The sequence below is a fragment of the Protomyctophum bolini genome (assembly GCF_963924005.1).
Source record: "Protomyctophum bolini genome assembly, chromosome: 12".
NCBI classification, from domain to species: Eukaryota; Metazoa; Chordata; class Actinopteri; order Myctophiformes; family Myctophidae; genus Protomyctophum; species Protomyctophum bolini.
The window spans coordinates 5,396,235-5,415,014 of record NC_137873.1 but is presented as its reverse complement, the minus strand read 5'-3'; the positions used below and the strand labels follow the sequence as shown (position 1 = coordinate 5,415,014).

The window sequence follows — 18,780 nt, the reverse complement described above, 5'->3', positions numbered from 1 at the left end:
TTTCAACATATAACAATCTCTTGAAAATAGCAGATCACAATGCGACGCATTGTGAGCTTGTATAGGCATTGTGAGCTTGTAGATCGGCTATTTTCAAATGGTCGAAATGTAATAGGGGTTAATGTATGTTTTGTAATGATAATCAAAGTCTACAAAGTAACTACTAACTAACGTTTTCAAATAATTGTACTGGAGTAAAAGTACAATATTTTCCTCTGAGATTTAGTGGAGTAGAAGTAAAGGTATTTAAAATTGGAAATACTCAAGTAAAGTACAAATACCTCAAAATTGTACTTAAGTACATTACTTAAGTAAATGTACTTAAGTAAAATGTTACTTTCCACCACTGGTAGTGTGATTTTGAAAGGATACAGATGGCGGAATAAGAATGGCGGAACTTAAACTTATACTCTCTGAGTTTGAGAGATAAAATAGAAAAAGACGAATGGCACGGAAGTTAAACATGCACTATACGAGGAGAAATCATAGCTGTATCCTTCTACCATTGTGCATGATTCTAGTGCTGTATATTCTGTATATCTCTTGTGACAGGGGACACAGTTAAAAAAATCACACACAGAGTTACCGTGTGGGGGTCCCTCCCCTACTGTACTGTACTGTACTGTACTGTACTGTACTGTCACTGTACTATACTGGCACACCCAAAATCACCATATATACAGTTAATATGTGCGTGTGTGTTTGTGTGTGTGTTAGGTTGCGCACAGGTGGTGAAAAACAACCATGCTGTTTTCGTGCTCAGACTTTCGTGCCAGCCAGCCACCCAGGCAGGCAGGCAACCACACACATACTCACTTAAGGAAGTGGTTGCACCACAAAATAGTACAGAATCTGCCATATTACTGTCTCGTGAGTCGTGACGCTCGTCAGTTTTACTTGATAAGTTCTCATGTGAACGCAAACACAGTTGCTTGTAAGTCATAATGCAGGCTTTCTTCTTTATCCACATGCACCCTAGCATCACTATTCTGGGGTGAATGTATGGTGATGCATTATTTTCTGTAAAGACATTTTGTGTAGACTAGAGGAAGAGGCCTAGTGTAAACCCCTGGGAGAGTCCGGTTAAATAAGTATATCAGGGTTAAGTGGTTTTTGAGCACATCACTCGGTTCACAACTGTTCCGAGGGGAGAGGAAGTGCCAAATGCTATTAAACATGACAAAAAGAGCCTCACCTGGGCCTATCAGAACTATAGGCTATTAATGCTCACATGCGGTGTTGAGTGCCCTTAGTTTTATGCTGAGTAAACAGACATTTAAAAGAGATGGGCAGCTATACGGTATGCATGACCTTAGTTGCACTTCGTCCAGGAACTGCTTGAGCATGGGAGCGTGGTTTAACACTGTGCTGACACAACATCTGCAAGCCTTGGCTCCAACCATACGACCTCTCTCTTATTTTCCAAAGTGGCAGTGTTTTATATAGTACTGACATAGCAGAGTCAGCTGCTACACATGTCTTTCTTGACGTCTTCAATCTAGCAGTTTGTTTGTAAGGCTCAGGTTTCAAAGTTTATTGTGGATGATCCCGGTCAGCTCGTGGAGATACTGTATGTATATTGCACAACTTGCAGCATCAAGCAGCCTTTGTGTGCGTGCGTGCGTGCGTGCGTGCGTGCGTGCGTGCTCTGTGTGGTTACACAGTCAAACCCGGAGTGTTAATTTAGCTCTGACTGGAACCCATAAACCATATAGGAAGAGAGAAAAGTACAAAACAAACATCTCCCCAGCTCTGTACTTTCAACAATAAACAAAAGCCTAGGGAATGCACATGAAAAGCAGAATGAGCTATGCTCTCTTTGTTGAAAGAATCCTAAAAAGGAACGCTGATTCCACTGACACACTGTTTTTGTTATCGGGAGCCGATAAGAATTACATTTTCTCCCACTCTGTTGCTAATAGAAATATTTCTAATGCTAGTCGTCACCTATCCAGTGTCATTCACCACCATTCTGTTCCTAAAAGATTATTTTAGGTTTAGGAACATCTTGCTTATCTGCTCAAGGCCAATGATGTATTCAGATAAAAGCAGCTATTGGTTAAAAGCAGCTGTGCTCTGCTACAGTGTGAATGAACAATAGCTGAAGAATCAGAATCTTCTCTGATGAACAGATTATGACTCAGAGCTATTGGTCACAGTAAAATCCTCACGTTCATTTCACACTGTTGGAGAATAAAATGTCCTGTTACGGTATCACATTTGCAGTCTTTTAGTACGTTTTCAGCTGTTGACACCTTACTTTAGTGCAAGAGTGGGTAAGCACCTCTTTTTAAACTATCAGGAGATCAGATTTTGAGGTCTTAGTTTATCATTACATTTTTGACTAATTCATGCATTTTATTCTAATTAGCAGCCTAATATAAGAAGATTGAAAAGCATTGGTGTTTTCACATTATGTCAGCTGGTGGACGGACTTTTACAGTAACCTTCCAGTGTCCTTGGTTTGTGAATACGCTTTTCATTAACCTCTGAATAAAATATAGCCTCACATCATGACGCATCCCTCACAATGAAGCAAAATAGTATTTTTCTCTCTTTCTCTATGTACTGTATACATACACAGCATGTGAGATAAACAGTTAAACACTTATTTATCACACTCTTTTTTTACTATTGGTTTATTTTATATAAAACAATTTGGAATAAAAGCTCTCTTTCCCATAGTCCAGATGCACTATAACAGATTTGTAGGTCTACCACAGAAGCCATGAGACTCATGAGAGTGATATACCCGACAGCTTGGAATGCACCAGTGACTCCCACTAACCACTAAGCTGGTCAAGGGTCACTGACTCATTTTCACAGTTGCCGTTTTGCTGTTCAAAAGGCAACTGGATATCTACTGGTCCCACTGGGAGAGCCGGACTTCGACTAGCGGAACAAGACGGTGTCCCCATCTAACTTTCATGGTTGAGAGGAGACATGATAGGAGTGAATATTCTTACTGTGACCACGGGGTGGTGCTAAAGAACCTAACATGAGTCAGTGCTAACTGCTAATTAGAAAGTCATTTTGACAATAACTTAACTTGACATAAATGAAATAACTAGCAAACAATGTGTCAAGGTTGTGGCCCATCAAACTGATTATTTCAACTGTCTGCAGCTTTTGTTTTTGTTTTGTAACTACTCTCAATCTCACCTATATATAGGCTAGTATATTCTTCAGTAAGAAAACCAAACTGTATTTATAGGATTCTGTTTGTTCCACTGTAATTGTTCTTTATATTTATTTATTTATTACCACACTCTGTTGTTCATTAGTGTATTGCTGAATTTATTTATTCTTTTATAGTTTGCTAAAAAAGTAAAAAGCCAACATTACTTTGGAAAGTCTCTAAAGTAATTGACAAGCATTGACAAATTATGTTTTGGGTTTATGAGTTTGATTGATGCATGTAACTCGAGAACTGTTCGCCTCACTGACTTCAAATTTCGACACACGCATTCCACACCCCTGCAGGGAGTGCAGTGCCCGGTGTTGAGTCGGTCGGACCCACGGTTGCCCAGAACCGCCACAAAAGGCCTCTGCCCGGGCTCTGGACAGTGCCACTGCCCAGTCTCATATATGGAGCTGGCATGTTATGGCATCACAACACTCCATATTTGGGCATGCCTGACACAAAACTCCATATATAGATGGGTGGAAAGGGTACTCTGACATGGGTACAACCAACGGGTATTGCGTACCCGGGTGGAACATGGATCTCCAACTTCCATCGCTACCGCCTCAGTGCTCTAAAGCCGAGCACCGGTCATCATAATGATCACACAGAAGCTGTATGACTTGACTTACTGTGAAAATGGACTGTTTTCACCTGAAGAACATTGGCATTTCATTGATCCCAGTGGGCCGTGGGGATATTTGACCCATATGCTGCTATTGCGAGGAGTTACTAGACTGCTACTAGACTGTTGCTGTTCTGCAACAAGCTTTCTTCTTCTGCAGCAAACTAAAAGCCTTGAGCTACACATATTGCTATCGTTATTAGTTTATTTGTTCTCGTTGTTGTCATCATTATTATGAAAGCACGCTGCACTAATCAAATAATAGGTTATACGTATAAGTACCTCAGGCACTTCAAATGGCCCAGGGCGATCAGGGCGACCAGGCCTTCATGCGTAGAAGCCTCCCTTTAGACGGTTCCAGACGTAGCCACAGATAATGGACAGCAAGGTCTTCTGGAGCCAGCTAGCCCATTAGCTCAGGCTAATGCATCCAACACACCCCACCGGGCAGTGCCCATCACTCTAGACAGGATCCAGTTTCACACAGAAGAGTAAATGGTGCATTTATATAAATGTGAAACGATGGCCCTAAGAAACTGGACAAATCAAATCCTCAAACAACATGAGATTTGATGGGTTTTCATCACTATCGGGGGTGTAAGGGGTTTATGATGGTTGATTATAAATACTGTAATGTAAGACATGAGAAAAGGCAAAAGAAATCAGTATTTGTCAAAGGTTGTCTGACCAGGAAGCACTTGTGTTGTTGATGTTATAAAAACAACAACAGCCACACATAGCAGCTGTGTAATACAAATGTACAGTAACCCCATATCACATTTCTGTTTCGCCTCAAAATGTAAAGTGGCTATCCAAGGGTGAAATTGTTTTTGACCATGCCTGTGATCTTGGGTTTCACAGCTCTGCCTTGCTAAATGGACCGGGTGCATTAGGGTCGAGAGAGGAGCACACAGCAGAGTGCTCTTAAAAGGCAAAGGGAAAACGCACGAGACAGCCTCCCTTTTGTCAGCTCGTTGCCCTGGAATAGAGGGACAGTGACACGTACCAGCCATGTATGGAAGTGTTGGAGATCTGGTTACGGACGAAAATCAAAACAACCGTCCTGACTGAGAGAAGGGGCTCAGATTTGGGGGGGTGCAGTGACTGACATGAAGGCACTCGGCAGATGTAGGACTATAGGGAGCAAGCCGTGTCATGCTAAATCTAAACCTATACCTATAGGGAAATAGTGTTTTACAAATAGCATTTTACATACATTTTGGGCTTGCTTTTCTATGCAGCACAAGAACGTAGATAAAGAGATGAAAAAAAATCAACTTTGTAGCATCTCGCAGCTTTAAACAAACTGGGTTATTTTCTAGAGACGATTTGATGCAGGAGTGATTACAATAATGATGGATACTCTTAGCCTGCCCCCCCCCCCCCCCCCCCCTTCTCACACGCACACAAGTCCACACTTTCTCTCAAATCTTGCTGTGGCGGACGAGTGAGTCATCTTACCGAAGCAAAGATGTCAAGAAGAGTGTGTATACCACCAGCGGGGTGTGTAAATTCCACACCTGTCTCATCATCCTTACCCCCCCCTTCCACTTCTTCCCTCAACTCTCCCCTCCCCTTTGTGGCTTCCCTTTTATTTCTTTCACACTATACTCTCACTCTCTCACCCACGTACGGCTCACACCGAACAGCTTGCATGAGGAGCAGGGAACACTGTGATGCAAACAGCAGAAAGAGGAGGCACGTGTGAAGTTTTCAGCAATGTGCGTCTTGAGCAGTAGTTCTCTCTACGTATGACATCGCCCACTGTCCCTTCCCTATACGAGCTGGTGAGTTATTTTGTTTTCGTACGCATGTCCCGATCCACGTCTTTCTGTTTTCGTTCAGGGAATCAGTAGTTTTGTAATAATGCACATTAATATCGTTGACCTTTAGTACAAAATGTGTACATGTGCATCTTTGTGTGCAGCAGCTGTTTCAGGAGTTCTCCACAGTATATCTCGCACAACGCTGAGATGTCGTAATTCCCCATTACTTGTGATTCTATTCTATTCTATTATGATTTACATTCGTATGTTTTTTCCGTAGATGAATATGACCAGATACACCTGGCATAAAGGTCAAATGTATACAGAGTGCAGTGATGGTAGTACCTTTCAGGTGCTGTAGTGCTAACATAGTACACTATGTTATAATGACAGGCTGTATAGGTGCTGATGTGTTCAGGTGGGGACCTGGGGTCTTTGTCCTGTTGTTTATTCAATCCCAGGATGGATCTTCATGCTTCTTCTCCACCAGAGACGAGGCAGCGGGCTGACAAAGGGAGAAGCAGCTGCCTTTTCTTCTCCTGAAGGATGGTAAAGAATGACATAATGACAGACAGTCTCAGGTGACTACACTCCGACATTGATATCCTTGAAATAATCCAGCTCCTGGCTCATGTTTACAAAGTTTTTGCCGCTACAATTTAGGCATGTTGCATACACCAGAGCGACTTATAAGTGCAAGATCGGAATACATGAACCCCAAAGTAAACGAATGAGTACAAAGAAAATTATTTAGTGCTTCAAAGAAAGTAGGATGCCAGGTAAACATGAAACTATAACAACAACTAAATAACCTGGTAAAACAACAAAATACAGCAAGCCCCGTTATCTTTGTGTCTCCATGTCTAACCCACTACCCTTGTCAGTTCTGTCAGATTTTACCTAATGACTTCAAACTGCACTAAATAAGTATACAAAAGTGGACTAAAATACACCAATGTAATGAAACTTTCCTGTGGAGTCAAATCAAAGTTGGCATACATTTGTGTGTGTATCTCGCACGCATGAGTGTGCTTGTGCATTTGCGTGAGTGCATGTGTGTGTGCATGCATGCATGTGTGTGTGCCACAACCTGTATAATGCACGTGTGAACTTTCACTGGTGTGTGCGTGACAAGCTTGCCGGTACGCCTCAGACTCTAAAGGTTTCTGAACATGAGACTTTTAGTTTGTTTTCCACCGAGCAGTGATGTCATGACACCTCTGCTTGGGCGGACTATAACACTTTACGCTGAAAACTGAGCCCGTGTCCTGGGGCTCATGCAAACTATCCGAGTACAAACGATGAGTCGGGAGAGACTCTTCACAGCCAGAGGGGGATATATATCGACCAAGAGAAAAGCGTAAGATGAGAGCAACTAATGTGTAGAATTCATAAAACAACTTTCTAGTAAGAGGGATGCCCAAAGTGGGTCCCCGTGCTGAGCCAAAGCGTGCGTTGTACACACAGTAAACTCCCAACGGGTCCATTTGGGTCATTTTTTACACACTGATTTACACTTGGTCGCGTGGTGAAAATAGACGATCTATCATCTATGACTATAAGATCAAAAAGCTTGGTTGAAAGTGGTTAAATTAACATTTACTGAGTTTGTTGTTTTTAACATTCTGGCCCTCCCTTTCAAATATTTTGTGCTATGATCATATATTCTACTTGTTACAGACTGCTTTGATAAGTTGCTTTGTAGAAGCTTTAAAGCTACGATATGGAACTCATTTTAATGAATAAAACAGTTCATTTGTCTCCAGAGTCAAATACAACAGGATTGTCATTTGATTTGAGGTTCAAACTGAATTACAGAGTCGAGGGTGTAAGAAGATATTCAAATGAGTGAATCAGTATGAGTGATGTTTGGGCATGATGACTAATTAATTCCTACGTTATTTCTGTTGATATTAAGCATTTTACAGTACCAATTATCAAGAAAGGGGTATCTTTAAAGTGTACCAACATGTCACTGTGTGCAAATGTCATATTTCAGCTCGACTACAGTAGCTGGATGCTATACTGATCTAAGTGCTGCTGAAGTGACTTTTCTGAAGATGCAGGACTTAGCTCATTAGTGAGCATTGAACCAAAAAATAAATTGTTCACAGTGGCTAAGTTCAGTGTCTGTTATGAAAGAATGAGTTCTTGCGTACCAGGAAATCCAGCTGCTCCCAGTCAGCGGCAAGGGAAGAAGATGGAAGAGGAGGAAAAAGCCAGGCCACCTGTAAAAGTTAAACAGGAATGTTGTAAAATTCATACATGTTCAGACACACTGTACAATATTCCACTGCTCCAAGTTCCTAAAATGTGACTGATGTTTTGTTTGGCAGTGAGAAGAAGACATGGATGGGGAAGAAGGCATTTGTTCAAAGCATTCACTTAAATGCTGAGAATTACGAATTCTGGAAAAATAATTACCATCATTTATTATGCCATGACTCATCGTGCTGTCAATCATTTGTTACTTTGACAAATACCACCACTTCTTTTTTTGGTGGTGGTGGATTGTGTATAAAAAAGGTAATTTTGTAAATAATGTACGGAAAAGGTGCGAGTTGATGAACTGGGGCTTAATGACGTGGAACTTGGGGTTGTTTACTCCTGTGCCTACTGAACTGGATTCAGTGTGTCTTTAAAGAACTGGCTCAGTCCAGCAGGAACAGGAGTGATACCTATTGTGAGGTCATCAACGTGTGATTACCATTATCATCGTCGACTATGCAAACATATCCATAAACCATGTTAACTTACAATAATGTGTTACGGTGATCATCAGCATCCCAAAGCAAGAATAAATCATGAACATTTCATCATCATGCGTTCAATAATTTCAACCCTAGTTTATGCTGAGAAAGTGTGTGTACGTGTGTCTGTGTGTGTGTGTGTGTGTGTGTGTGTGTAATCAGCATGCACTTTGTTGTATCTGTGTGTTCACTGTGATATGTGTGTGTGTGTGTGTGTGTGTGTGTGTGTGTGTGTGTGTGTAAACAGAATGCACTTTGTTGTATCTGTGTGTTCACTGTGATATAAATGTGTGTGCATGTGTGTGTGCTTTGTCTAATTTGACTTGATTTGTTTGCAGAATTTTATAAGCATGCATAAATTAAAATACTCAAGGATGATGACCCAATAAAGTCAGCGACTTGTTTCCTCATGGTGTTCAGAACTGGTTCACTAACTTGCAATCCTAGACACTTTGCATCTGTGTGTGTAATATGCTGTGTGTGTGTGTGTGTGTGTGTGTGTGTGTGTGTGTGTGTGTGTGTGTGTGTGTGTGTGTGTGTGTGTGTGTGTGTGTGTGGGGGGGGGGTGTACTGTATGTTTTTACTTGCATAAATGAGTGTGCCCCAATGTGTTCGCCTGTCTTCGGTCTACGTGAGAACCTGCATGTCTCTGTACTTGTTATAAAGTGTGCCTGGTTTGTGCTGAGTAACAGTTTACAGTGAATCCCTTCATTCTTCACAGTATAATAAGCTGTCACTGTGTCTACACTGATAGTTTACGACTAAACTCGGACACAGCGCTCGGTCGTTGCACACGTGCAGTCCTCGTCTACCCACATGCACAGGCGCAGGTTTCACGTGTACACAATTGATATATGACTTGACACACCATTGATTCTGAATGGCCTTAGTTGTCAGGTTTCCATGATCACAATTATTTTTCACCTTGGGCCGTGTTCCCCAGGAATGATGTGCTAAGAATTCTGCAGACGTGTGCAAGAGGCAATTAGGATTTTATGCACTCAAAGTTATTGATTTTCTTTTATACATATATTTAAACTGTACAGTCATACACATCTAACAAAATACACTTTGCGGTATCTTAAATTGCAACATTGGCTTTTTTTTATTCAGGAATATGGATTATTGATATTTTAGGGGTAAAAAGCATACCAGGTTATTTTTCAATGATCAGACTCAATGATTCTATGATCAGTATCTTTGTTGAAGCATTAGCTATGATATGTTGCTTTTTGTTGTTGCTGACTGTATAGCTCATTTGAATAACATACCTCTTTTATTCTCTTTCAACCATTTTCATGTTCAGGCCTATAATTCCTTCAGAGGTTACCTGGATCCAATTGTAAAAGCTATTAATTGTAAATTGATATGATATGAGGCCACATATGTGGAATATAAGATTCCCTGGGGAAAGAGTATGATGAATGAATCAACAAACCAGAAACACAAATACTGAATACAGTAATTGTACTGTAAATCAGCAAAATAGGAAACCTCCTAAATCTAAAGGAAAAACCCTATATACAGTATATGCCTATAACTTCAACTTTGAATGTGAGGAGTGAGGACTATCAAATATCTCTGTACTTGGACCGCTTCAACAGAGCAGGATGTGAACACAAGGGAGTGTGGAAATCTAACATGGGAGATAAACTCACTATAGGCTACAGTGGAGTCAGGGCTGCTGTATGAGGCCGAGACATGCATGGACTGATGGACCCTCACAGTGGAGTCAGGGCTGCTGTATGGGGCTGAGACATGGAAGCTCAAAGCACAGCAGGAAAAGGTCCTGGACGGCGTCTACACAAGAATGCTACGAAATGACAAATGGCATGTGGTACGTATCACATGGGCAGACCACATAAAAAAACAGATAAGGCCAGAGAGATTAGGATGAGGCGGGCCTGGCATTGTGTCAAACCCCCGGAACTGGAGGCAAACACACTGACACTGTGGGAACCAACACAAGGCAGCTAGGAAGGGGAAGACCAGACCTATGCAGACCAGACACAGTGCGACACAACAGCAGAGCTAACGACACTGCAGAGCTCAAGCCTGATTATGAGACTGACATTTATCTGCTTGACCCAGCACATACATGTTGACACTCATATGTGTAAGCACTGATACCCTTGATAATAACATGACAACTCTATTATCACTTGCAGTGATACCAGATGCATGTTCTATTCCTATTATTTCTGTTCTTTTCCTTGACTCAGGCCTATAGCTTCACAATCAGTTTAAGACTAGTTAACCCTATGTTATACTTAATTACTAAATTTAACCGATCTACTATTTTCGTCTTTTTTTGATTTGAACAATCGCAATTCAATGTGTATATAGAAGTATACCACAATACGGACATTACAATGCACAGACAAAAAACAAAATACAAAAAAAAACAAAAAAACAAGACAAAACAAAACGAGTACACCACAGTCTTGACATGAGTGTACATTACAGGTCACCAGAGTCTTTGTTATTCTCTACCGTTCAATAAGGTACATTGAAGCACAGTCTAGAATGGTCCACTGTATCTAAGACTGGTTCCCATACCTTCGTGAACCCTTCCATGTTATCGCGGAAGAGATAAGTCCGTTTCTCCAGAGGAACCATAGTCTTACCTCCTTGTACCATTCATCCAGTGTAGGAACGTCTCTATGAATCCAAAGCTTGAGTAGCCTATAGTCTTTCTCTCTAGTATTCCAACCAATTTGGCGTTGTGTCTGGTCCTTGCACTGGATACCAATTAGCTGCTAGTACCCACTGGAGAGTTGACAAGTTCAAATTATATCCAATCAAGGTGTCCAGCTCATTCTTCACCTCATTCCAAAACACCTGTATCTTTGTACATTTCCAAAGCATATGTGCATAGGCCTATGTACCAACTTCTGTGTCACATTTATTACAGAGCTGATCATGCAAGCTTGCTTCTCGGTAGAGGTGTATTGGAGTCTGTGTAAAATTTTGAATTGTCTTTCTCTATCATTATTGCAACTCAAAATAGTAGGCCTAAGTGTATTTCCTATAATTGTTGTCCAAGTATTGTCTTGTATCTGACATTCCAAGTCAATCTGCCACTGCCTTCGAATATGATCAGTGGAGTGGTTTGAACTTACATCAAAACATTCATGCCGATAGGAAATAAATCGTTCTGGCACAGGTTGTGTAAGAATATTTTCTAGGATGTCCTAGGGGCTTGCATGTTCTTTGTTACATAATGACGGATTTGTAAAAATCGAACGAAATGTGACTGTTGTATTAAATGAATATTTATTCCTTAGATTCTCAAATGACTCCATTATGCCTCTGTTATATAGTTTAGATCTGCTATTTTTGACAATTTCGAAATATCTTGGGTAAAAATAAAATAATAAATTAAGACACATCTTATCTTATGGGGGTCCCTGGAAAAACTATTTTCAGATGGTGTCGGCTACCAAATACATAGTTGGTAACCTCGCCTCACCAGGCTTTCCACCACCTCACATAGTATTACATAGTTGGTGGTCCTTAATTGGCAACAAACAAAAAGGTCTACCCTAAATGTATCATTAGGAGTGTGGTAATATCTCAAAATCCCACAAGGGGTCGGTCAAAGCTCACTAGATCCTCATTCAAATAAAGTGTCAAATAGTTCACACTCGTTGAAATAAAATCAAAACGCTAAGTATACAGACTATTTTTTTTTTTTTTTTTCAATTAAGCCCTGTGAAAGTGAAAGAGTTTGTTCTCCACGCTAGAGAGTAATCTCCCTCCATTATTAAAGTGCGTTTAGGTGTTAGCTCAGCAGTTCTAGGGCTCATCATCTGTGTCTGTGATCAGTGAAGGGTCACATTATCCACCTCGTCAGTCGACGGGTGCGTGTGGAGAGAAATCTAGGAAGTAAAACCATTCGACCAGGACCCGAGGATTGAGAAATCTCATTAAGGTTCTTCTTACGGTGATTTATAATATAATACCGGTAACACAGGATATATAGTCAATCCGCTGGCGAATTAATTTACATGAGGAATATAAACTTTACAGTGCTCACGCTCACCTTTTCGGGAAGAACCAGCGCGCAGGTGAACTTGTTTTCCAAGTTGTATCCTACTGCATGAAGTTGAACACAGCGAGGAGTAGCCTACATACAACAAGTCTTCCTTGTTGTCGTGAAGAAAGTTTGAATGCTGTGAAGTGAAATGAATTCTCTACGTTGGAAGGTGAGTAACGTTATTACTTTGGCTGTCTTGTCCTGTTTGTTAAAGTTATGTCATACGATGTCTCGTGGGAAATTATTGGGAATTGCGGAAAGGCAACCTACGGTATGGTTATTGGTTATGTATTAGTGCCAATCACCCAAAATAGAAGTTAAACGTTTATTTAGCTTAATGTTTTATTTGTTCCTCCTTTTCTTTTCCCTTTTTCTGGTAAAGTAGCTTTTTGTTTCACTTTAACAGTACTTTTCATGACTCGCCCTTATTTTAAAAGTACTGTGGTGATATCATAGCATGTACTGTACTGTACGCCATATGGAAATGCCATGCAGTACATGCAATCTATGGAATATCAGCCATTATGCAGCTAGTAAGGAAGCTGCTGCTTCATCTTTGATTAGGCTGTTTAATTAATCAATTCATTAATATCAAAGTAAATATTGATTTACTTCAACCTTTTTTTCTTCAGAAAGTTAATTTTTTTTCTAATACAAGTCACTCTCTCCTTATTGTTGCCTAGTGGACACATGGGCAATGAGGTATGCTGAGGCCTTTCTGTGCATGTCAGGATGAGCGCTACAGATGGGGGACAGAATGGACAGTATGTTCTACAGATCTACTTCGGGCTGTCCCAGGACTGCACCATACAGGCCACCTGCACCATACAGGCCACCACTGGGGATACTGCAACCAGTGTCATCCAGAATGCAGGAGCCGCCCTGGGTGTGGATATGAGCCAGACTTACAGCTTGCTGGAGCTCAGGGAAAGTGGAGGGCAGGCAGTGGTGCTGGAGGATGGGGACTGCCCCGTGGAGAAAGTCCTCCTGTGGCCTCCAGAGGCCCAGAAACCACACCCGCAGGACCAGGGGTACTATTTCATCCTCCAGAGACAGGTCTGTGATGGAGGCACCCAGGTACAAAACAGCAGAGAGGAGGAATATGACGACCTCTGCACCCTCCCCACCTTGACCGATGACGGTATCGTAGAAGCCTTGCGCCAGCGTTTCTACAAACGCAAGATCTACACGTACGCCGGTGACATCCTCATCGCAGTCAACCCTTACAAGTGCCTGCCCGGCTACTACAACCCCAAATACGTCAAGATGTATGAGAAGCAACCGCTAGGCAAACTGAGTCCTCATATATTTGCCATAGCGGACGCTGCCTACCATACCATGCTACACAAGCATGTCAGCCAGTGTATTGTCATAACAGGGGAGAGTGGCTCAGGCAAGACCGAAAGCACCAGCTATCTGATCCACTGCCTGACTGCCCTCAGCCAACAGCGCTACTGTAGTGGGGTGGAACGAACCATCCTGGGTGCAGGCCCGGTACTAGAGGTAGGTTACTGACGCAAAACTGGCTACTTGTAAGTGCACTGTTAAATTATTTTCTGTACTAGGACAGGAGTGGCTCCAAAGGAGCCGAAGTGGCCAATTGGGAGCTGGAAAGTTCCTGTTTGGATCCCTGGTTCCTCCTGGCTTTATGTCAAAGTGTCTTTGAGCAAGCCACTTAACCCCTAACTGCTCCCGATGGGGGTGGTTCCTTGCATAGTTGCCTCAGCCATTGGTGGTTTGTGTCAGTGAATGTACGCACTTTGGATAAAGATGCTATAGATAGAGATGTAGGCCATTTTTGCCATGCTGATATTTGGTGGTGAAATGTTGTCTTCTTGCCTACAGGCAAGCATTCATATTTGCAACATAGGCTACCTATGGCCTTTAGGTAAGGTCTTTAGTGAAATAAGAGGGTCTAAAGCTAAGTTGACTTTACTGTACATACTGTATACAGTATACTCCAGCCACCACATGGCAGAAATTGTTTTCCTTAAACATAGCTCATGGGTGGCTGTGCATAGCAGTGTCTGCTAACAATAATGAAAAGGTCATGTCTGCAAACTTGGTTTTTGACTGGGTGGTCTTAACCACAGACAGAAAACAGGAAGGGAGAGGGACTACTACATGCTAAAACACTGAACCATTGTGTGACCAACCAAGTCAGTTAAGTTTATAGCAGTCCCATATCTGTGACTGTGCAGCGATGATAAGAAATTGAAGGTCGCATCTCTTATTTGTGGGCCTTTCTTAGTTTAGAGATTGGTTAAATGTTTGCTGTTCATGTGTCTGTCAGACACGTGAGTTTTACAAAATGTGCGGGCTACATTTATGTCTCAAGGAAATTAAACGTATTATTCTAAATCTTTATCAACATCTTCCATTCGTGTCTGAAGAACATTCGTGTCTGTATCAACAAGGGATCATAACTCACAAGAATTCCCCGGTTCAATATGTTTTATGGAAAGAACAGTGTAGTTGTTTTGTGCTCTCAGTGTAGTGAACAAAGCCAGTCATCTATGTGATATTACAGTATTTAAGTATGTACATTATAGGTCTACTACTGTACGGTAGGCTCAGGCTGTAGGAGTTTTCAGAGTCACTCAAATAAAAAAGCTGACATCCAATACACACATGTTGTGTTTTGGCACTTGCTGGCTTGGCTAGTATGATCTACACCTATGCAAGGCTCATGGGGGAAGAATGTGATGTCTAACGGTGGGGTAGGCTGGTTAGGGGTAGGCTGCATTACTGAAATCCCTTCATATTCTGATGATGTTGTTTTTTTCAGATGTTTGTGTTTGTTATGTAGAACAACACATGACTGATGCAGTGGCAACCGCCCACAGCCCCACACATCAGCATTACTGTCCACACATCAGCAAAAAAGAAATCCATAATCCATAAAGACTGCACAGTCAAAGACAAGTACAGCAAACAATGCATGTGTTTCCACTTCCAGTGTATTTGGGGGTTTAAATAAATATATATATATATATATACCGGTGTGTATATAAGAAATGATTTGATAAGGTCTCTATTTTTTCAAACTGAATGGACAATAAATCAGGCAAGCGAAGCAACAAAGTACGGAAGCGGAATGCACCTTGCATCTGTTCAGTATGCTGAGCACTAGAAGATCAGCCAATAGCAGTGAATAGATACTGAATGATTGATGAGAAAGGGGGAGGGGGGGCTGCAGTGCAGTGGCTCAGGAGGTAGAGCTGCCGCTTAATGGGAATCAGAAGGTTCATCCCCTCACCCTATGTTGGTGTCGAAGTGTCCTTGATGAGCAAGTTGGCACAGTGTAAAGCACTTTGGATAATGCAAGGCGCTAATATGCTGCGTTGTGTTTGTACTGACACTTAACAGTTTCAGTTTCACACAGTCTGTCAGCAGACTGTCTTGTTATCACATCAGTATTGTGTTAAAACTGTCAATGACTAACTGGGTTAACCATACGCCTACTACAGAAGGTCTTTTCTGTGTTTTGGTATTCAGGAATCTGATTCAAATATCCTTGTGTTTGAATGTTATGGACAAAAATATAGGCCAACACATTTCTCAGAAAAATGCCAGCACGCTTTGTTCTTGAGAAAATTACAGTGTTTTTGGTTACACGCCCCCTCTGCCATAGTGCCTTGTTGTTGCTGGGGCCACTTTTTAGGTCACAGGATCTGATAAAGACCTAGTAAAGGGTATGTACATATAGGTCTGGACAATTAATTTAATATATACCGAAACTGACATTTCGAACGAATAACTGACTTAATCTTGTTCATGTACTTCAATTGAAAAAACGGAGTGTGTGTGTGTGTCATGAATACATTCGTATAGATTTATTTTGTATAATTGCCTAAATCGACAAGTCTGATTAACCACTTAACCCTGTATTATACTTCATTGTACTTTGTCACATCTACAATGTGATGTGACATGTGTGGAGGTGTTGTGCATGGTTTAGCATCAACCAAACAATACACAGTAAAATACGGACTGTGTGTGAAGTTCACACTGTGAACTTAACTATGGGGGTGTAAAAATAGAGTGAAAGTAACACTACAGATTTGCTGTGATCATGAATCATTAGGCTGGTATTCAAATGTACACAGCATACTACTACGTATATTTCATGCAACAGAGCAGGATTCCGACAGCCTATCTGTCTTTCTAACCTTTTACACAAAGTACTTTGTGGGCCCCACTGATCACACGCCCCTGACTGATGGTCTCGCCTCCTTCAGAGAGAGAGAGAGACGTGCTTTGGACGCTTTCTATCGGCGTGAACAAGTCTGACTGGTTTGTCTGAATAACCATCAGCTATCGCACGGTCGCACCTCCGACCGGTCTCTCTGGCTCCTTGTTTTAGCTCCTCCCCAGTCAGCGTGGAAAGGATTCAAGATTAGCATAGCTGGAGGAGATGGATGGGCTTATTGTCTTGGGTTATTTATTAAATGAATAGGAAATGGGGAGCATTGAAGATGATAAGTGTTCCGTGTGGCATCATGGCAATTAGCCTCAAGTGTAGCCAGCAGGACCGTTCAATAATGGAAACTCTGCTGAAGAGGCAGCAGGATGTCGATATTGGATGGGGGTGAAGGACTGTTGTCAGGCAAAGGATCTGTTGATGCCCCTTTAGTGTGTTTTAGCTATTTTAGTGTACTTCTGCTGTCCTCATTTATGAGTCATATCAGAACATGAGCCTTTTTTTTAAATCTTAAATAACAATGGTGAGGCATTTTCCTTAATTGGGAATTCAAGTGATGTCTCATCAGGAACCCACAACCCAGGATTTGTAATTTGGTATGGTATGCAACTGACTTCATCATAAAAGTTGTGGGGTTTACAAAAGCATCTAAACCCCAAAATGAATGGGAAATAAACCAAAAAACATTGTCAATTTGTATAACAGAGTTTAAGCAGTCACAGAACAAGTTTTGTAATGTGACTACTAGTAATGGAAATGAAATAAATAACAAATGTGTGAATGATGCATGGTGTGAAATTACATGCACTGAAAAATGGCCACTGGAAAATCCTAACCGGAATCATTTGAGTCCAAGACATTAGACATGTGACTGTTGCCACATGTCTAAACTCGGAGCACGGTGTAATGAATCAGTACTCTAATTTAAGACATGTGGCAATCACTGCAGCAAGTGTCTTGTTTATGCTGTCATTGGAAAAACCAGGAAAAGAAGACAATAGCTGGGTGTCATCTTAGTCCGGTGGCTATGGACTGGTTGGCTGGTTACTGTGCGAGGGGACGAGTTAGATGGGGGAAGCTAAACGCGGAGCTCCACAGGCGGGAATGTGGCAGCAGGGCGTTGGCTAGGAGGGAACCACCACCTCCACACAAGAGTAGAGAAACAGTAGATGGCAGAGAAACGGCAACATGTCAGAACAGGTTCAATACAGTCACTTGGCAATCCTACAGAATCACCTGCAAATCAAGTCCTTTCTACAATCTGTCTTTCTTTCAATTTTTTTCTCATGTTTGTCTCTCTTTGCCTCCAACTACCGCCCTCTCCATCTCGTTCTCTCTACTTCTGCTTGGCTTCCTGTGTCCCTCTCTCACAAACTGACACTTTCTGTTCCCCCTTTTCTATTTCTCTAGTCCTTCTCCTTCCTCCCCCGTTATCCTCACTGTGCCCGGTTCTGCTTCACCTCTCACAAGTTTTGATGCATATGGTGGAAAATGGAAACCAGGCTTGCTTACGACAGTGGCCTAGTGGGAGGAACATTCCAATACCTGCCAGACAGTGATAGGATCAGCATGCTGACGGGCTGTCTTGACTGCGTAACATGCGTATGCATAGTCTTGGCCTGTTAGGACAGGACCCCGAGAGCACAGCCCACACTGCAATGGAATGGTAGAAAACAGATGCTGCTGACGTGGGCTTATTTTGTGGAAGATGTACATTTCTCTCAGCAGGAATGTCCAAATCCCCCTGCCCCCTCCACCCCAAGGAGTGAATCCTAAAATATGCTCCACCCTGCTCAAAAAAAGGGATTGTGGGTGGAGTGTTTTGTTGTCAGGTTGCCATTGTTTACAACTCAAACTATCACTAGTGCACACAACACTGCATGTTGTTCAGGGAATTTCTGGGTTTCACCTTTCTCTCTCAGCGGCTGGTGTTGATTTCCCGTATTCACAATGAATGCCAATAATTTCAGTACATGGCCAGTGGAACAAGAATGTGCATACCTGTTAAATATATCTCCTGGCTTGATGTCATTGCCAATGCCTATCTCACTGTGTAGTGTGTAATCATCCAAATGATACGATTCCGTTTTACTGGCATAAAATTAGTAAGCACTCACTCCATTGTGGGTTATCCAATAGATATTGACAGTAATGATTGCTTGGAGCAATCACTAGTGTCTTTTACTCTTTTTTTTTCATAATATGCTTTTTG

The 18,780-nt window shown here is 41.7% G+C and overlaps 1 protein-coding gene across 3 annotated transcripts in view; it reads left to right on the top strand.

Annotated features, from left to right (window-relative positions):
• The first annotated feature begins 12,176 nt into the window (after window positions 1-12,176).
• The window catches only part of LOC308325846 (myosin IXb), a 38,992-nt gene continuing 32,388 nt past the window's right edge, over window positions 12,177-18,780 (top strand). For all 3 annotated transcript variants that reach the window (XM_080778562.1, XM_080778563.1, XM_080778561.1), the window contains exons 1-2: window positions 12,177-12,533; window positions 13,048-13,867. In XM_080778562.1, the coding sequence (XP_080634688.1) occupies window positions 13,097-13,867 (771 nt within the window). In that variant the 5' untranslated portion in view covers window positions 12,177-12,533; window positions 13,048-13,096. The remainder of the gene's footprint in view (window positions 12,534-13,047; window positions 13,868-18,780) is intronic.